The 21,659-nt window shown below is 41.1% G+C and overlaps 1 protein-coding gene across 4 annotated transcripts; it reads right to left on the bottom strand.

Moving 5' to 3' along the window:
- Positions 1-8,251: 8,251 nt before the first annotated feature.
- Positions 8,252-17,281, bottom strand: LOC147606364 (uncharacterized). Of its 4 annotated transcripts, none has more exons than XM_086791765.1 (11): positions 17,142-17,281; positions 17,014-17,066; positions 16,529-16,612; positions 10,238-10,288; positions 9,991-10,071; positions 9,823-9,914; positions 9,651-9,727; positions 9,462-9,541; positions 8,910-9,010; positions 8,755-8,820; positions 8,252-8,667 (listed from the first exon to the last, which is right to left on the bottom strand). In XM_086791765.1, exons 1-11 carry the CDS (start codon positions 17,203-17,205, stop codon positions 8,562-8,564), a joined length of 855 nt encoding a protein of 284 aa, XP_086647891.1. In that variant the 5' UTR covers positions 17,206-17,281; the 3' UTR covers positions 8,252-8,561. The 4 variants fall into 4 exon arrangements, with proteins under 4 accessions (XP_086647891.1, XP_086647892.1, XP_086647893.1 ...); XM_086791766.1 differs by having other exon boundaries at positions 8,910-9,004; XM_086791767.1 differs by lacking the exon at positions 8,910-9,010.
- Between the last annotated feature and the right edge of the window lie 4,378 nt (positions 17,282-21,659).

Here is a 21,659-nt window from a genome sequence, read left to right as displayed (position 1 = left end):
GGGCGAGCAAGCAAGGCGGGTGGCGAAGTGCTCTGCATATGATGCTATTTTTGGAGGCATTGTGTCCACAAAAGGGATCGGTTCTTGAGCTTGGGGGGAGGGGGACTAGCCATTTCATGAAGGCATGCATACACACAGGCAAACCTTGCCTTGTCGTGGAGGAGGACTTGGACATATGTACGGAGTACTTGATGCCTCATGTGTGCATAAATTTGCTACATTGGACATGGATAAGTCGGATGATGAGGAGAAGCACATTGATATTCCAGATGTGCCAGTAGACTGAGTATTATATGTTGTCATTGGCATTTGTCACATCAAACTATTTATTGACTATAAAGCGTTTTGCCTTGTTATGTTGAGCAGATTGCTGCAGGATGCCACGAGACCCTCACTATGATCAGCAGTGGTGGACAGTTACAGATTTGCACATAATCATTTTGTGGATGATAGTGCTATAGAGGATTAGTGGAACCATGACTTTGCTTTTTTAGCCTTTTGATATTTTGCACGTGGGACTTTTGCCTATGCAAAGAATTTATGAGACTTTTTTGTCCTCATACTCTATGGCTACGTGCCATATGTTATCTATCTATGGCAAGTTCTTCTATGAATTTGTTACAATTAAGCTTTATTTTATGGTTGTGATTTGGACACCTTTAGGGTGCTTCGTCGAATGAAAACCAATTTGTTGTGTTCAAAATTGGACTAAACTTGTTTTGAAGATTTGAGAATATTTTGTTTCAATTGTTGAGCTCCTAGTATTTATGCCATTTACTACCTATCCGAGCATATTTCTTTATGGCTTTCTTACAAGTGGACATGCTTTAATGGTTGTGATTTCGACATCTTTATGATGCTTCATGGATTTTGAAAACTAATTTGTGGTTGTTTCGTTTATTGAGTTGCTAGTGTTTGTACCATATGCTATGTACCTAATGGCACATTCCTCTATGGCTTTGTTACAAGAGAACATGCTTTTCTGGTTGTGATTTAGATACCTTTTCGATGCTTCATGGCTATAAAAACCAATTTGTTGTATTGGAAATTGTTTTCAACTTGTTTTGAAAATTCGCTTTTGTGGATTGCCCATTAGTATTATGGGTTTCTAGCATGGGAAGCAAAATTTGAATCTAGTGGTTCATCCACCCCATTGATGTCTTCTCCATAGTAAAATGATTGTTTTCACAAAGAATCAAGCCTAGGATTACTATTTTATTGAAACGCAGATTTCACAAAGCATCAAGACTAGGATAATTAGTTAATTAAAAAACTGTTTTGGAAATATATTGCTCATGGAAGTTTCTTGGAGAACTAGATGAAAGTTTGGATTAGAAATTTTTTTGCTCATAATATATCGCTCATATGTTTTTGCTCAGAATACTAATGCACTCCTACTAGGGTAGCCTGCTACACCTTGTATCCATTCATGCCATTCACCTCAGGGGGATTTGTTAGCCTTCTGCCTCCAAGAAGTTCAGGTGTGAACATAGCCGATCCACGGGCACTTTTTACACTTTGTTGTGGCAGGTTTTTTCCTCATGAGCACACACCCTTACTGTGTTAGCAGGCCACATCACCCCTCTAAGGGCTACTAGTATGTTGTACTCCACAAGCTCATTTTTTGATTGAATACATTCCAGCTATCTCTATTGTCTATGTTGCTCTCTGAGCTTGTGTGTGTGTTTTGACTGTGAGTCTGTGTACAATATCTCCTTTCACATCCAATATGGCTATAGTGAGCTCCCCATTAAGCCTATCACAACCTGCACATGTACCTTTCCATAGCAAGCAGGCATCTTCCAAGGGTGCTCTTCACAGATTTCTTATTAGAAACCAAGGTGCAAAACCTATGAAAGTCTTCTATTGCTTCCATATTAGTTGCCCATCTTTAATAAGCAAAATAACAAGCTCTACCTCTTCTAGTGAGCTCAACATAAGCTACAATCTCAGCCCATAACTGCTTGCCCCTTCCTTGGACAAGCTCACACCTCTTACGCTCTTTGCCCAAATGCAAAGAACCATGGGATCCACTCATCTCATCACCTAGCAACCCTTCTTTACATAGAGCATTCTCTCATCCTAGGTAAAATTTTACAAAACCAACCTTTTCTTGGTGCAAAATCCTTCATGACATCTCCTTTGTTTGTTAATGTACACTTTGTAATGCTACTGACATCCACACTTCATGGGCAGCCTCAAGAGACCTCCAAGTTTCCAATGAACCATAAAAAGGGCTTAATCTCACATATTTTGCTCTCCCTAATGATAATGAGTGTGCCATAATTTTTTCTCTATACACAAACCATGCTAAACCAACACTTTAAAAATAAACACACACCATGCCCAAGACTTCATGCAAATCAATGGGCCATCGATGTAGCCTCTCATCAGAAGGCCGAAGCTAAAGGGTAGGCTTTCAAAACCTAAGGTTGAAAATTGTCCATTCACACTACCTCAACATTCCTATTAAGCCCCCATTCACATGCTTTCCACACATGCGTTTTTTGGTTTTTTTAAAGCCATGTTCTTTGACCACTATTTGATGGGTGCCCTACCCTTTCTTACACCCATAAAATGGATATAAAATTATCTCAGCTCGATTTATGAGGGTCCTCTCCTTGAGCCTCTAGGGGATCAAATTGTTTGTAATGTGGTGTGCATTGAGTTGTGCATGCATGGGCACTACACTTTATGGGTTGGTTCCTTTTCCCAAGCACATGGGTGTCCAAAAAGCACTTGGGTGGCTCTACCTAAGCAAAATGGTGCTTACAACAGACTTGAGTGTCTAGACTGGTAGGCACATGCACATGCACTAAGTAGAACTTTATTTTAGCATTTAGAGGGATTGTTGAAAGATGACTAGCATGCTCAATGCTAAATTATCATGGGTGAATATTTGGTTAATTGATTGGAATAGTAGTCAAGTGTGAGTACACACCCTTCACTTAAGAGGGTGTGTTGAAATATGCAAGCTCGGGTTATTTGGTTGAGTGTGTGAACGCACCTTAGAGATGTAAGGTATTATCTTTTTATGCTGTGGAAAGATAAGAATGCCAAATGAGATATGTTGTGAATGGCAAGAGCCACGTGAAGGAATGTGGAAAAGGGATTGCCACATAGCGTGACACATTTAACGAAGATTGGGCTAGAGGCTATCTATATTAGAAACTTCTCATTGTATGGTTTATAAGACATTGCAATAGAGATTTGAGTGTTCCTATCTTGCCTACTTTGTGTTAGTGTGTTAATTATCATTATGGATTTTCTTGATTATTATGATCCTCCTTAAGCATTTACTAATCATGTAATTAGACTAGGCTTATCACGATTGGCACAGTGCCAAATTTTCATGGGTGAGTGTTTGGTTAATTGATTGGACAGTGGTCAAGTGCGAGTACACACCCTTTGCTCTTAAGAGGGGGACCTGTTAAAATATGTAAGCTCGGGTTATTTGGTTGAGTGTGTGAACGTACCTTAGAGGTGTAAGATATTATCTTGTGTGTTGTGGAAAGATAGGAATGCCACATGAGATATTGTGTGAATGGTGAGAGCCACATGAAAGAATGTGGAAGTGGGATTGCCACATGACATGACAAATGTAAAGAAGATTGGAGGCAGCCTCTCATTGTATGGTTTATAACACATTGCAATAGAGATTGATTGAGTGTGCCTATCTTGTCTACTTTGTAATATTGTGTTAATTATCATTATGGAATTTATTGATTATTATGAGCCTCCTTAATCATTTTTTAATGCATTTGGGCCCTCTTGGACAACCTAGAAAATAGGAGATGGAACACCATATCTCACCTAAACAACATTCGATGACCAAACATTGCAAGTGTGTGGGGAGGGGTACCCCACACACACTTGCACACACTTGTAAACTTCGGCCACCATCAGACATTGTTCAAGCATGACCAAATTGAGAAAACCGAGTTTACACATAAGTATACCCAATTTGCACATCTTCTCTCTCCTACATGTGCACTCATAACGTAATCAAAATTTTATTTGATGATTTCTTTTTACAAAGGCTAAGAATCAAGAATGGATCCCTTACTACTTGAGTTAAAGATGAGTTGTAAGTACCCTTTCTGGCAGAGCATGATATTTCTTGGACAAAGTCAACCACATGTTTTAAGATGTGAAGTATTAGGCCTAGTTCAAGAGTTGATCTTATAAAATAGAATGAGGTTGGGGAGGAAAATTGAGAGAGTAATGGGTGTATTTTGATCATTTCCACTGGGTAAAAGGTTGGTCAAGCCCATGTGTGTGATCTTTCATTAGGGAAATTTTTTACAATCACTATATGTGAGTTCAAATGTGAGTGTAGGGAGGCACATGTTGAATTTCATACAATGTTGAATGCACAATGTTAAAGAATGGGTACCCAGTACCAAAGTTTAAAGGCTTCATGGCTGATGAGGCTAGTGCTAATTGGCTTGCTTGCAGTGAACTGTCTATAGTGGAGGCCCAGGAAAAAAAATGGTTGGCAAGGAAAGATTTTGTAGCTTTCATTAAGAAATGGAAAAAAATGTGTTTCACATGGTAAAGCAGAGAAAAATATATATCAAACTAGAGGATCATAAAGTGATGTGTCAAAAGTGGAATAATACACTTTCAAAAGCCTTAATGTGTTAATATATGTAAGGAAGATCTTAGAAAGTGGTGGAGCACAACCCGTGAGAAAGAGAGTGAATTAACAACACTTCAAAGATGGTTGGATTGGTGGGATGTGAGGGTTTCACATTGCAGCAAATCAAACAATGCAAGTTTTGTTCCTATTATCAACCTATTAGAGAACAAACACTCCAACATGAGAGCAACCCATGGGTATTCAAAGTACATTTCATTATATAAAGGTTTTGCGGCTGGCAGATTTAGCAATGGTAGTTCTACAAAGTGCACACTACAAATGCATTCTTGACTAGGAAACTCCTTGGATTAGGGCCAAGCTTGGAGAATCTTAGAGAGAGAATCCTTGCAGGCATTTCAGTTGCATCGAGACGAAGTAGAAATAAGTTGACTTGACCCACAAAGTTACTAAGGAGGCAAGGGTAAAATCATCTGAAATGCATAGGCCAATAACAAAACTAACAAATTTAAGGCAACATAAGTGGGGACCAACAAAACCACATGTTATTCTAGATCATGAGACAATCATAGGCTAGAGTATGTAGCTGTCACAAATACAAATGTAAGAGATAGGCAAAGTGCTTTATTGATATTAGTTGATGATAATATATTTTGTAAGGAGTACAAAGTGCATGATGCAAATTAGGCTATAAGAAGAACATAACCACATAGTACAGCCTATAAGAAGAACAAAACCATATATTACGGTGGCATGCTTTAATTCATCTCATCAACTGGATCATATTGTGGAGCTGTAGTGAATGAATTGGGGAAGAATGCAATAAATAAATTGTCAATTCCATGCTTCAAGGGGATATGACAACATCCTAATGGGGTTCATGAACAATTCATCTGGTTTTGCAAATCTCACACACTTGGATTGTTAGTTCGCACCTGTGGTATTGAAGATTACAGAAGGGACATTCATAATAGTGGAGGAGAATGAAATTTTGTTGACTATAGGTTTTGTTATTATTGATGCAAGTGCCTCTACATTGGTATCATCAAGTCAACAAAATGAGGACGTATTGCACCAGCACCTAGCCATGTGTGGCCTACATGAAGGGATGTCAAGTTATTTAAATCGAGGTCAAGAAACAAATATTTCGATGAAAGGATTAAGAGGGCTATCTCAATTAATGGAGAGGTAGTTAGGGAAAATAAGACTCCTAGTGAGGTGCATGTCTTTCACTTGCACACACCACGCTCAATAGAGAAGGGACTTACATAGTCCATAATAATTGTTGAGCTCCCGTAATGCTCGTATCTTGATTCCACTCAAATAGAGGTAAAGAGAAGAGCTTACACACCATGCAAACACATTTATTTTGTGTTCATTGTTGTCTAGGGTTTATTAGTTTTGAATGTTTGTCTACACTTTTATGATTGGGTATCAAAGGAGAGAGAGAGAGAGAGAGAGAGAGAGAGAGAGAGAGAGAGATCCCTTCTAAGAGCCAAACTGCCCTACCCTTGGAGATCTAGACATTACACCCAAGGCATACTAGGAGACATGGACCACAAAAGGTGGACATCATCACACCTCTATGCTATCATCGAGAAGGATGGTACTAGAACACCACATGGGTGGTTAAGTTGATTACATTACACATGCAAGACTCACGTAATACACGAGTTGTGCTCTTTGGATAGTTTTTTTTTTCTTTTATGTTTTGCTCACACTCACAAATCACATGTATCACTTTTCCCCCAGACCTTTGGAGATCTAGACATTAAACCCAAGACATACTATGATCCAACGCATACTAGGAGACATGGACCGCAAAGGTGGACGTCATCACACCTCTATGCTATCATCGAGGAGGATGGCACTAAAACACCACATGGCTGGTTAAGCTGATTACATTATACATGCAAGACTCACGTAGTACAGGAGTTGTGCTCTTTGGATAGCCTTTTTTTTCTTTTATGTTTTGCTCACAAACTCACAAATCACATGTCCCATACCTTTGGGTCTTTCATGTATGTAAAACACACACACACACTCTCTCTCTCTCTCCCTCTCTCTCTCAACTCACGTATGTAAAACTCTCTCTCTCTCTCTCTCTCTCTCTCTCTCTCACATGGTTCTTTCATGTATGTAAAACACACACTCTCTCTCTCTCTCAACTCATGTAATGATTATTACCTTTCGAGGCTTAAAAATTGAGGAACTTCAAAAAAAGAACCATTTTTATGAGCTCTATGCAAGTATAATGTGTGGCATGTCAAAAGATCTCTCAATTTATAGCTTGAAAATACAAAAGTGAATGTTTTTTCAAGCTTCATGCAACATTTAGCTTGTGATGATGTGGCAAGATGCCAAGTCATAAGTGGAATCTCTTGATGGTATAGCACCTTGCCATATCAACACAGCGAAATCTTGGAAGCATCATGCACTAATGTACATGTGACACCAATATTGTGGGTTATAATTATATCTCATTTTAATTCCAATACACTTTTCCATGATATTGACTATTCATTATGTATGGACACTATTTGAGATTGCATCCTATAAAAAGCTTCACAACCTATCATGGGGGATTCTTCCCTCAACAAAGATACAATGCCTCTGAATACTTTCTTAGGTCTCAAAAGTATTAATGTTGCAATAAACCAAGCTTTTTGAAAAACTATGAATAACCATCATATCAAGGGAAGTCTGCAACACATGTAAATACCCACAATCGATAAGAATTGAACCATGTTGAACATGCTTTGCATCCCACCATATAGAGGGGAGGTTTATAAATTCCATTACATGCATTGCTTTATAATATCTCGAATTAGCATTTAACTTTGTTCATGAAAATAAATAATAGAGATGCCATTGTGGCCCTGATAATTTGCACATGGATAGTCCTACTGCAACCTTGATCATGGTACAGGTACTGAATAAAGATAACGTCAAATGGCTTTCCAAATGTTTGAAGCACAAACATTGTCATGCATATCTACAAACTTGGTGGTGCCATGCTTTTCTAACAAACCACATGACCTAACATGGTGTATCACATCCTTATCATAGTTTGCCGATTAGTAGTGCTTGAAATCTGGCAAAGGAAAAAGGCTAGACTCTTCCTCTTCGATGTGAGAAATGATGTTGCTACTAGACAAAAGCCTTTGACATAGTGCTGCATTGGAGATTGGTTCATTACCTTCCAAAGCTCTGCTTTTGTAGAGGCACGAAAACTCTTATCGGCAATGGCCAGATATCAAGTCGGTAAGCTATATGGGATTTTGCCAGTAATTTCTTGCCCAAAAAGAGTCACCATTCTCCATATGCAGACAACCTAGTCTTCATATTAACACTCACTAGGTGGAAGTGGTACTTGGAAGTTAGAAACCTTCATAACACAATACTAAACCTCCATACCGCCATCTAGGGGCATCATGCAGAAATTGAGAATAAAGTGGAACATGCACATGTTACCTCCTATGCAAATATAAGAATGCAAGAAAGGATTTATTTATTTTTGTTTTCTTTTTTTTCTTTTTTTTCTTTTATATTCTTTTTGGGGGGTGTTGGGGGGGGGAGAGAGAGAGAGAGAGAGAGAGAGAGAGAGAGTGTGTGTGTGTGGTTCCAGAATCTTGAACAAGGAAAATACAATTTTGGCAAGTCTACTCTCATAGGTTCAGACTATTGATGCAATCAAACATAGCACCATTGGTGTGCTATGACATGTCTACTAATGTCATCAATAACCAAGGGTAGTGACATACCAATCCACAGTTATCAATCCATAACTAATGGACCCAGGAGTAGTTATCAATCCATAACTAATAGACCCAGGAGTAGTACATGTTCATTCCATTTCTAATCACACATACCCAAGGAGAGAAGTCCCTTAATGAAGCATTTATCTTATAACAAAAAAAAAGAACATAGATTCACACGTTAACATGAGACCTCTCACCTATCAACTGTTTCGCATCATTTGTTCTACCACCAAACGTGCTTCGTCGTTTGACGTAAGAGCACCAAATAAATCCCACGCAATTGATTTAATGTCATGGTCATTCGACCTGAGCATAAAACTTATCGTTAGATGTTGAACAACAAAGATACATACTCAAACAAAAAGCTTTCATAGCATAAAAAAAGGTTGTTACTTCATCAACTTTACTAGGGCTTGGACTGCACCCTCAGCCTTAGCTAGCTCAAACTGACCACCAACACTAAAAAAATGAAGCACAAAGGATCATCAGAACTTGTCTTCCACGGCAAATAAATATTCATGTTTACAGGATCACAAGAGGAAGCTAACCTTGAGCCACACATCATACCCAGTGCTAACAAAACTCTGACACACACCTCGGGGGAACCTGTTCCTAGGTGTGATGCCAACTTGGATATGGCCCCCTGTAACTGATCCTCCAAAGTTAATCCACATATGAAGAGACACACAAGAAACCACAGATCGTACAAACCCCTCCTCACAAACAAGCAAGCCCAAAGCACTGGCATCCACAATGCCAACGCCACTCGATACCAATGGAAAAAGAAATGAAAAGCCTAAAGTGTTTCTTACACTCCATTACCAAAAAAAAAAGGGACTTCTGCCTTGTGAAGAAGGGTCAGGCGCAACTGATCCTCCAAAGTACATACAGACATATGTAGAGAGAGACAAGCAACAACACATCGTACAAACAGCTCCTCACAAACAAACAAGCCCATAGCACTGGAATGCATCCCCCAAAGCACTGGCATCCACAATGGCCAACACAATTCTATGCCACTAGAAAACGAAATGGCAAGCCTGAAGTGTTTCTCACACTCCATTACCAAAAAAAATTTAAAAAAATGAAAAGACTTCTACCTTGTGAAGAAGAATCGGACGCATTTGTTCGTGGGCAGCTAATGCACAAAAAGTGTCCACCAATTCCTCCTCTAATCTGGCTGTGAAGGCAGTGACCAATCAGAGTGAAAGCTTGTAGCATGAATCAAACCTTAACTCACTCCCTTCAGCTAAAAAAACATCTTACCCTACCATCAGCAGCACACATACCATCAATGGTGCAGCCCAACAAAGACAGCAGAATATCCTCAACACCAGCTTCTTCAACCAAAGCTAAACCCTGATCCCTGAAAACTTCCCATGGGACCAAGGGAAAAATCACATAACCAAGCTTTAAGAGCTTATTTAACTACAACCATTGCAAGCAACAAGCCTTGCTTACTGTTGAGCGAGAACACTGAGCGCAGCCAAAGCATTGATCCGCAATCCAACATCCTCAACACTTGATTTTAGACACTCCAAAAGCCCTTTCATCTGAGAATAAGAGGTGCTTAGGCCAAATTATTTGAGAAGATAACCACAAGAAAAAAGCTCACACACATGGATCTACCAGATCAGGAGCCTCTGCCACAGCATGGTAAAGCATAATGCTAGCATTCATGATAGCAATTAAGGCTGCACATGCATTTCTCTGCAAAGCTCCATAAAATCATAACTCAGATTCTTCCCAGAGTAAATATAACAGATTGTGCATTGGGACTTCAATTCAATTGACATGTTGGGAAAGCTGTGCAAACTAGCAAATTAGCCAACCTTAAGCTTCTTGGAATAAAAAGAGTAGGGATGGTAAACTGCACCTGCACATGTATTGAATAGTCACCAATAAGAAAAAAGATTAAACGTGGAACCTGCAATGATTGCATCATGATGTTTGTTCAATAAAAGGCAACAGCTTTGCGATATTTACACAAGACATTACCATTAAAAGAAAAGAAACACATGCATTACTTAATTATAACTTCGATTTTTTTTCAACGCACACCAAGGTCGAACTCACGAACTCTTTGATAGGGTGGGTTGCATATATACAGGAAACGCCCAAAACGGCCGTTTTTGAGGGCCGAAACGCATTTCGGGGTAGGTAGGGGACTGAAACGCGTTTCGGTCACCGAAACAGCTGCCCAAGACGTTTCAGCTAACCGGGGAAACGTTTCAGCTTGCCGTTTCCCACAACACCACAGGTTTCGGAGATCTTTCCACCCAAATCAACATGAACTAGTAAGAAAATGTCACACTACAACAACTGATATCCATTTTATTCCCCTTTTATTCTTATAAACCATTAAATTCATGTCATAATGGGATCACATGTGCATGTCAGAATACGCAGCGGAGATGATGACCAGATCTAGGAACACAAGAGCAAAACGCATGCAGAATAAAAACAGCACAAGAGAGAGAGAGATGTAGGCGTGTAACTCTGCTCTATATACACAAGAAAATCTCGGGTATGATACACAAGTGGCAAGGGGGCTGGGGGCCTATTTATATGCCCCCACATCAGCAGTCGGCCTGCTGTAGGGCAGCCCACGACTGTATCAACAGTCGGCCAACAGCAAATGAGGCCCACGACTGCATACATCCAATCGGCCAGCATCCAAAAGTCCACGACTGATGTCTGAGCAGTCGGCCAGCTACTGGTCCTCTAGCCGCCTCAGGGCTGCCTCCCAAGCCACAGAAAAAATGGGAAAAATAGGGGAAAAATGCGGAGAGTGGGGAAAAATGATAAAACACCTCATAAGGGCGGGCACACCCACAACAAAGGCCCTGGTGTATAAATCTAGACAGGAGATGACTTCTAGCACCCCCTCTCAGCTCCTGGCTGTGAGACCAACCACAAGGAGCTGGGGTGCCGCCTGAGCAAATCCTGAGAGAGCGACTTCGTGAAGAGGTCCACCGTACTGTCCGTCGAACAGAACTCTAGCAAGATGTCATCAGCAACGATCTGTTCACGAACAAAGTGCCTCAGGATGACCATGGGTTCCTCCAATGGAAGCCCAAACCTGCTATGCAACCTCTGCATCCTCACCACCTCACAAGTAGCATCACAAGCAGCCCGGTACTCTGCCTCTATCTGCGACAAGGCAAAAGATGACTGCCTCTTACTGCTCCGAAAAACTGCTCCTGGGCTTAAAGTAGATCCCCTCGTGTCCGGATCTCCTCCCCGAACTGAGTCACTCCCACCGTGGAGTCAGACTCCATCCAACAATCCCCCTCCTGTGTACAAGAGTCCATGATCCTTCGCATGCTGCAGAAACCACGGGAAGCGCAATCCTGCCTCCCAAAGAGTCATCCGCAACCATGAGCTCAACTGCCTCATCAGGAAGCTCCCGTCCAATCTGGTGTCCATCAACTAGATCAATGAACCATTCTACTTCTGAGTCAAAAAGGCATCACACTGCTCACAAGGATCAACACCTGTTACGGTGCATAAACAAGTCCTGGAAACCTCCTGAAGACCACGCAAGGCCTTCTGAAACCTGTCAACCACCCCCTCTGAATCCGGAACCACAAAGCCTGGAGAAACCACCTCCTTCTGCAAGTAATCAGCTGCCACCTGCCTGGCTTTCCGAAAGGTCCCCGTGGAAAGAACATCCTCATCTACTGGAGGTTCATTGTCCCGAACACGACGAGACATCAGAGCATAAGTGACCTGTTCAGTTTTCTCTGACTCACGAACACAAGAACCACCAACATCAGTACTTGAAAGTTCCTGCCAACTGCTGCCATCTACTGGTAAGCTATCCACCATCTGGTCCCGGAAAGCCTGTACCTGCAGCATATCCACACACAAGTGGCCATTACCAGACTGCCACTCATCACAAACCTGAGGACCTGGGAGAGAGTGCTGAAAGCTTGTAAACTCCATTCTCCACTCCGCCTTCCCAAACCACTTGGCCTGTTGCTTTGTCCCGGAGAGCAACAAAATGCTCATCAAACTCCACCCGTACGCCAGTCTTGCAAACCTGATGCACTGACAACAGATGAAAACCAAGTGTCGGAACATACAACACCTTGGAGGAATGCTTCCCCCCTCTGCCATCGGGAACTATCTCCATCCTGCCCTCACTGTGAACTCGGATAGTGGATGTATCCCCAGTAAGTATGTGACCAGAAAGCCTGCAGAGATCCTGTAAACCGGAACGGGAAGGAGTCATGTGCCTGGAAGCACCACTATCGAGAATCCACTCCCGAGTATCCGTTGCGGAGAATCCTCCAATCTCCTCCCTGCTTGAAGAAAATGAAACATCGGTGTCCACCACCTCCAGGTGCACAAAAGCCGGAGTCTTCATGATTGCTACTGAGGAATCTTCACCCTTCTCGGTCTTCCGCTTGGGACACTGCCTCCAACAGTGGCCTTTCTCGCCACAATCATTACAGGTCCTCTCTGCCTTCAGCTTCTCGCGGTCAGCGTCGGACTTCTTCGCAGAAGACTTCTCCGATGAAGCCTTCCCTTTGCCCGAGTTACGGCCTTTCGACTGTTGGCCAGTTAAGGCCTCCGAACCTCCACCCTGAGGAGGGTTCGTGAATCGTTCCTCCTGGTCCAGGACCATGGGCACAAGCTCCTCCCACGTGATGGTGCTGAGCCTGCCACTGGTAATCAAAGACGAGTAAAATGCTGAGTACGAAGAGGGCAAGTGCGACAGCAACGTTATGGCCATGTCCTCTGACGATATCTCCTTCCCAGCCTGAAGAACTTCCTACTGAAGAGCCTGCAGCTTGTTAATATGCTCCCGCATCGTCGACGACTTTGCAGGGTTCATAACCCGCATCTGTACTTCCAAGGAAATCCTTTTCATGGGCGATACCCTGTTGTAAAGAGAGGCCAAATGCTGCCATATACCTCTGGCCAGCGTCATGTGCTTTACATGATTGATTACCTGTGGTGTGCAGTTGAGAAAGATAAACGAACAGACCCTGCCGTTGACACGATCCCACATCTGTGTCTGAGTCTCCCAATCCTTTCGGATCAACGGTAACTCCCCTTCCTCTACTTCCAGCCGTGGAACACCAACAACGACGAAATCAGCGAGGTCGTAAGACTTCAGAACAGATTCCATCATAACCTTACATATGCCGAAGTTGCTCCCGTCCAACTGACGGTCCACCGGGAACGTGGGGAGTGTCGGGATCTTCACATGTCTCTCGGCCATCTCAAACAGATCTGCCATTGCGGGGATGTACTCTGAATAGGGTGGGTGGGTGGGAACAAAGAAGAACTAAAACCTGCAAGTGGCTGTCCAGCAAATCAGCCCGCCTTCCTCTTGCACCTTCTCTTTCCAATCAACCCAAAACAGTCCACCAATCACCTACATAACAGTCCCCCTCTTGCTCACACAAATCCCAAGAACTATCTAGAGCCTAGGCTCTGATACCATGTCAGAATAAGCAGTGGAGATGATGACCAGATCTGGGAACACAAGAGCAAAACGCATGCAGAATAAAAACAGCACAAGAGAGAGAGAGATGTAGGCGTGTAACTCTACTCTATATACACAAGAAAATCCCGGGTATGATACACAAGTGGCAAAGGAGCTGGGGGCCTATTTATATGCCCCCACATCAGCAGTCGGCCTGCTGTAGGGCAGCCCACGACTGTATCAACAGTCGGCCAACAGCAAATGAGGCCCACGACTGCATACATCCAGTCGGCCAGCATCCAGAAGTCCACGACTGATGTCTGAGCAATCAGCCAGCTACTACTGGTCCTCCAGCCGCCTCAGGGCTGCCTCCCAAGCCACAGAAAAAATGGGAAAAATAGGGGAAAAATGCGGAGAGTGGGGAAAAATGATAAAACACCTCATAAGGGCAGGCACACCCACAACAAAGGCCCTGGTGTATAAATATAGACAGGAGATGACTTCTAACAGTGCATACAAACAATCATGAACTTTCAACCCCGTTAGCCCTCCTTTCTGACATGGCGTTTCCGTTTCCGTTTCCATTTCGGCTCTCCTCAAAATTTTCGTTTCCGTATCCGTTTCCGTTTCCATTTCTGTTTCCGTTTCCCCGTTTCCCTCAACTATGGTGGGTCATGAGCTGCCCACTCTGACAAAAGCTTGCCGACAAATAACCACTCCTTTTAACCTTTTGAGTTCCAAAAAACACATTATACTCTGTTGCACTTCACATTGATGCTCCTTGGTGATAAGAGCTCCAAATTAAATCTCTTACTCCACTCTTGAGATGTTTATCTTAATAGATCATCATGGCCCTTTGAGATTTACTTTGATTGTTGTGCACACAATCTCTCCAAGGAATGTAAAGTGCTCTAGCACATGAAGGTTTAGTTTGACCATGAGCAGATTCTCTTTAAGAATCAGCACACAAACTACATAGCCGCCCAAGGTGTCCAAGACGATGGATTGTACCGGGTGGAGAAGATCAAGAGTCTGTAAGCACGCTTTGGCATGAGCAGTTTGGGCACATACTGCCTGCTACTTTGGTGGAGGTGCAACAGAAGGGGATGGTGGCAGGACTCCCTAAACGGCAGGAACGTTCATCAGTTTGCCCACCTTGTTTGGAAGGAAAGCAACATAGGAAGCAGTTCCCTCAGAACCAACATTGTGACATGCCACCACTCCAATCAGTTCACTCTGATTTATGTGGGCATATGTCTACAAGGTCATTGTAGAACACTTGCTTGCGCCTTTGTGCTAGGGTTTTCCAAAGATAAAAAGAAGAGTGCGGCAGAATTACACATACAGCACACACAAGAGTCCTAAACTACTGCTCTGTGTTATGTACAAGAAAGAAGTAACACAACTGAAATTCAAGTACAAGATGTGGCTGAGAATGAAGATGACAAATCACAACCTTGTGACCTATTGTACAGTCCTGGCTAGCACTTCACCTACAGAGAAATGCTCTGTGAAGTCCAACACTGAGGAAATCAGATGAATACGACGATTTGGTTACCCATGCATATATGGCCAGTAGTAATGTTGTCAACCAGCTGTACCCGACTACCACATCATCAATGCCAACCCACCCCTTCGCAGCAGATCAAACCCAACAAAGCGCTGAATGGAACAGGATTGAGCGACAGAAATCTGTCATGCTCCCAGCTTGGTGAGCACATGAGAGCACACAGAGATAAAGAGTGAATGTTCAGTCATGGCCATTGTAATTCTCATCCTCATATCCAATGAAGTAAATACTCCGGAGGAGGAGGGAACCTGTGCAGTGTACCATGATCTGCAAGTACAGTGCATATGTGCTTTCCTGATTTCCCTTTAGGTGATCCTTGGCATTAACTGTCAATAAAGCTACTTCTGCCACACTCTCTAACAACTCCGGGTTTTTCCTCCCAATTTCACTCTTCCTCCCGATTTCTTTGTTCAGTCTCCTCACATTTCAACCATAAATGTCTGTCTTTGGTATCGCTCACTCCTCATCTCAGGTCTTCCACATAAAGACTTTTCCACATGTCCTTCAACTGTTGCCACCAGCACTGACCATGCTACGGATGCCGCATGTGATGAAGGAACCTAGAGTGAAATGTCTCTGGTCTTCTGCATCCATGCTCAGTAACCTAGAGTGAAAAGAGAAGGAAAATGTCTGCTACCCCATACCCATGTCTTGGCACTAGGGAGAGGGATTAACCTCCGTGTGAATACTCATGGCACCTTGAGAGTGGGCCACTTGAGTCCGACTGACTTACTCATCATATACCCTGGCCAAAGCATTTTGCAAGAGGCAGTATTACTTTCTTGTTTGAGAGGAGGATAAATCGAAGTTCTTGGGCCAGTTATGACCCCTTCTGAAGTGACCACATTTTCGCCTTGGTCTCTTCTCCATAAGCCGGACCGCCAACGTCAAGGTGAGATCACACTGGTCCAGTCCCCGTTGGCCCAATGGAAGGGTGAGGTGCATCACACATCAACAATCTAACTATGAAAGGTGATCAGAGTGTGATGTGCACAGCCTACAGGTACTGCACAAATTAGAGATAGATTAAGTTGGAAGATCAAGTGACGAGGTCTAAATCAACTAGAAAAATGTAGTTGAATCAGAACTAATCCTAGTGCCAAAGAAAATAAGGGAGTCCCATGAAACAGCACACAAAATGCAGACAAAAGACTTACCGACGATCCCAGATGGAGTTCAGCTTCGGGCAATGTGGCCAACATGACAAGGGAAGCAGCTGCCTTCATGATAGTCAATTCATCCTGGTGAGTAATTACCACAAATACACTGAGATTAGCTTAATAGAACTTAGATACATGGTTAATAATGAATAATTTATTTAGTAAATTATTAAACAAGGTTATCATTGAGATTAATGATGAATGCCCACAATTACACTAAGATGGGCCATGATTTGCTTAATGGAACCTGAAAAACAAGGGTAATCATGAAGCTTAAGGATCGAATGGACCCAATTACGCTAAGATGTATGATGCTCTGCTTAGTATAAGATCAAAAAAGGGTAATCAATAAGCTTAATACATAATTGCACCAATAGGTGTGATGATTTGCTGAGCAAAATATCATGATTTGCTTAGTTTCAGAAGTGTAAAATCCAAGAAAGGGTAATCATTAAGCTCATAACCAAGTGAAGAAGCAGTACCTCCGAGTGCAGATTTTGGATCTCCTGCTGAACTTCCCGCGCGACATCCTTGGCTGCAGAGGAGTTATGCAATTAAGAAACTGACAAGCTAATAAAAACACATGATAGAAGATAGGCACGGTACTTACGAGGAAACAGTGATGGGGAAGGTGAAGGTGCAGAAGGGGCGCTCACCGGCAAGGCTGTTGTCATTGTCGTTTAAGGGCACTAGCCTATGGGGAGCTATGATACATATATAGATATAATAGATATACACATATGTGTGTGTGTGTGTGTATATATATATATATATATATATACATATGTATGTACATATGTATACATATAAATATGTAATAGACATTAAGAAGGAATGTAAACGCAAGAATGGAAGTCGGAATGTAAACACGCAAGAATGGAATTCGGAATACAAAGAGTCAATCGAACGGATTTTTCCCTCTTATTTTTAGAAATCCAAGATTCCTCTTTTCTCTCCTCTCCTTGTGCCTTGGTTGTCCATGGTTAATATGTAATATGTATATATATGTGTATGTGTGTGTGTATATGTGTGTTTTTGAATTAAATATAAATATAATATCCACAGTCGAATAGACAACTACTCAAACACCCAACCTGCTTGATTGTCCACTAAATATCTACATGAAACATGTACATCAGTTGACTTACATGAAACATGTATAGACGTATAACTAGATGAAAGTTTCATCTCTAAACCCACAAACAACAAGCATAGAACCAGCAACAAAACATAAAAGTGAATAAATTTAAAATAAGGGAAAGAAGAACAATTGCCAAAAGTTGACACTGAATATTGACGCAAGCATAAACTGAAGTGGAAAAGCATGTTACCTGCAACCATCCAAACCACAACACTGATAAGAACCAAGTGTTAATGAATTGGGAATATAGGTGTCAGAGCTGCTCCACACTTGTTATCGATGTCGAAAAATATGTGTCATCAATATCCAAGTGTCAAGCTTCTAACATCTGCTTCACAATCTTGGCAAATTGAAAAAACATCATCCAAACAAACTAACATGAAATATACCAAAGGGCTTAATCCATAATAAGTCCACTTAATGTACAGTAGAAATTGATGTGTGTGTGTGTGTACCCACCCCTTACCCGAAAATAGGTTCCACATAAGTGGTAGAGCAGGCTACCACTTATGTGGCTAGCCTACTCTCCATCAACAATCACAATGTCATGATGAATTGTTTTAGATGATGAGCAGAAAAAAGTATACTCCAATTGGAGTCTATTGGCAATGATTACCAAAGTAATCAAAGAAGTATACTCCTATTAGAATCTATCGGCATTGTCTACCAAGTCAAAGACGGAGTGTCGAAAAGAAGAGGTAGTGCTTTTACTATCAAAGAACCTTATAGTTAAAATGAAACGACCAAGTAGCCGAAGCCAAAAAAGTGCAAATATCTTGAAAAGTGTCTAATCATTAAAGTGAGTTTGGTAATTATGACTTCCTTTACACCAGCCAACATCAAGTGCATGATAGTTGTGAGCCATAATCCTAACCAAGAGTACCTATTGCAACCACTTGAAACCTGTCATCATAAAAGCATAATGACAATGGGAGCAAATAGGTCTCATGGTGCAAAAGTATCAAGCAGATAGGCTAATATCTGTGGTCTAGCATGTGTGTGTTTTTTAATTAAATATAAATATAATATCTATGGTCTAGCATGTGTGTGTTTTTTAATTAAATATAAATATAATATCCACAGTCGAATAAACAACTACTCGAAGACCCAACCCGCTTGATTATCCACTAAATATCTACATGAAACATATACATCAGTTAACTTACATGAAACATGTATAGAAGTATAACTAGATGAAAGTTGCATCTTTAAATCCACAAATGACAAGCATAGAACCAGCAAACAAAACATAAAAGTGAATAAATTTAAAACAAGGGAAAGAAGAATAGTTGCTAGAAGTTGACACTGAATATTGACACAATCATAAATTGAAGTGCAGAAGCATGTTACCTGCAACCATCCAAACCACAACACTGATAAGAACCAAGTGTTAATGAACTGGGAATGCAAGTGTCAGAGCTACTCCACACTTGTTTCAATGTCGCAAAATATGTGTCATCAATATCCAAGTGTCAAGCTTCTAAAATCTGCTTCACAATCTTGGCAAATTGAAAAAACATCATCCAAACAAACTAACACGAAATATGCCGAAGGGCTTAATCCATAATAAGTCCACTTAATGTAGAGTAGAAATTGATGTGTGTGTGTGTTTATATTATGTATATATATATACACTAGTAACTTGAAAGTGTTGGAAATTTTTCTAAATGTGAAGCACTATCAAGAACCATTAAACAAGTGCCAAACACATAAAAATGTTTGTAACAAATGCCTTTTTTAAATAATTCACCTTGCTTACTAATTAATCAATTAGGAATTAATTGAACCTTAGTTTGCCTAAGGTTTTTAACTTTAGGTGCTAAGGTTCTTAATTAAACCTTAATTAAAAAGTTTTTAATTAAATCTCTCGTATGTGCAACTTCTCTCACCCCTCGTTGTCCTATCTCTTCTCTCCCGCACACTAGACCAACGCACTGTCTCTTAGCTGTCTTTCAAACCTCTCTCTCTCTCTCTCTCTCTCTCTCTCTCTCTCTCTCTCTCTCTCTCTCTCTCTCTCTCTCTCTCTCTCGTGCTACCTCTCTCGTGCTACCTCTCTCTCCCGCAACCTCCCCTCCTCCTTGCCCCCAGCCATTTGCCTTCATTCCCCTCCCATGTCTTCGTCTTCCTCCCCCCACTAGTGCATTAGCATGTAACCTTCATGCTTTTATAGAGCTGGAGAAAGTCAGTGCATAAAGGATGGCTCTAGAAATCTCAGGTTTTTCTGTGCCTTCGAGAAACGTCTAGCTAGACCTTAAGGAAAACCATTTTTTACCTCCTTCGACATTAAGGTTTCTACATTTAGTGCTTCTAAGGTCACACGTCCCCTTGGCTTTCTACCCTTAACCGTTGAGGGGACCAATTGTGGTGAAAATTACTTGAAAACCAAGTCCACATTCCCAAAACCCCATGGTTTGTGGGAGGTAAAACTGCTCTCTATAGCATCTATACCAAAGCTCAAAATCTTGCAATATAAAAATCATGGAAAGTGCCTCTTGGGAAGCTTGAGTTATGACTATGTCAATGTGTTGGATGTCTTTGTATGCAAAGATGTGAAATCAAGAATATTCAAGGGCATCATGTGTCAAGTCATGTGGATTGGTGTATGGTGTTCTTCTTGTAATTTCTAGACTCATTATGCTCATAGCATAACTGCCATCAAATAGCAAAAAAGGGATTTCATACCTACTAGCCCATCGCCAATTAATGTTGTGTGTTTAATCTAATCCATCATTATCATGATTCATTCTTATCAAGGAGATGCATGAACTAATACTGACAATTTGTCCATATGGTAGATTTTGTTATCCTCCACTTTGAGTTTAGCTGACAAATTGCTCGTGTGGCCCTCATGACAAAGTAGTAACCAACCATCTTAACACCACCTAAAGTAAAGGGCCACATTGATGTCCCCAACAACACATATGAGTCATATCTTTGTTTGCTTATAATGTTGAGTCAAAGTGCATTTTTGGAATCACCCCCAACAATTATTTCAACTAAGCTTATAACCATATAAGTTTTACCCAATTGAAGGGTGCAAACTCACCATTGAAGTGCAAACAAACTTGCTAATGGACAGACTATTCATGCAAAACTGATCTTGGCCCATTTCACATAGTATAGCATGCATGGGTAGGGTATGTGTAGATTCCCTTAATGAATGCATTAATCCTTTCCTACATATAGAACCAAATGAGTGTGGTTCACACACTTGAAATGGAACAACGTAAACAAACAACTAACATGTACCCCTTGGACAAAAGTTTTTCATGGATTGGATTGAAAAAAATTGATTGAAATTTTGTTTTACCTTGGAGGATTTTGGGAAATTAGTTATAAAATTGATGATGATGAGTAGAATTTTAAACAAAAAACCAACCAAGCTCAAGACATTTTTTTTCAATTGGTCGAAAATCTTTTTTTTTAATCAATGTAGAGCTACAATGATGTTATTAGCAGTAGAACCATTCTTTTCGTGAATTTAAACATGTAAGCCAATGCGCCTACGCTAGACAGTTGCTTATGAGAAATCCCAAACTACACATGTGAGCACTTAGCATTGAGTATATCTTCATTGTGTGCAAGTTGCAAGTTTGTGACGGGAAAATTATCACGCAACAGTTGACTTGATTTTTTTCAACGAGCGTTTTCAACGTTATTGTCCCTTTTCTCTCAACGTATTGCCAATAATTTCCTAAACCCATCAAAAATATAGTATATATATATGTGTAATTTATTTCTTTATTTATTTCCATTTTTAATAATCAAGGATGCTCGTCAAGAATTGTATCTGTGACTATATAGTTCATGGGACTCAATAGGATAATAGTGATAGCCTCTAAAGACCCTAGGTTTGCTCTTTGGAATTTGGGGGTACACCTAGTTTTTGTAAGGGGGGGATAGGGTCATGCATTATAAATATAACAAGTAGGTGACCCATGTGTTGTTGCGGCTGTATCAGACAACAAAAAATACTTTCCCAAACAT

The sequence above is a fragment of the Cibotium barometz genome, chromosome 57, assembly GCF_041138505.1.
Source record: "Cibotium barometz isolate CiBa-2024 chromosome 57, ASM4113850v1, whole genome shotgun sequence".
NCBI classification, from domain to species: Eukaryota; Viridiplantae; Streptophyta; class Polypodiopsida; order Cyatheales; family Cibotiaceae; genus Cibotium; species Cibotium barometz.
Note: the sequence above shows the minus strand (reverse complement) of the source record. Positions and strands in the feature narration are given on the sequence as shown.

Coding starts and splice junctions, on each gene's coding strand:
- LOC147606364 (XM_086791765.1), bottom strand. CDS start 17,205: ATGACAACAGCCTTGCCGGTGAGCGCCCCTTCTGCACCTTCACCTTCC. Junction 16,613..17,013: donor TCCAAAATCTGCACTCGGAG/GTACTGCTTCTT, acceptor ATTACTCACCAG/GATGAATTGACTATCATGAA. Junction 9,728..9,822: donor CTCAGTGTTCTCGCTCAACA/GTAAGCAAGGCT, acceptor GGAAGTTTTCAG/GGATCAGGGTTTAGCTTTGG.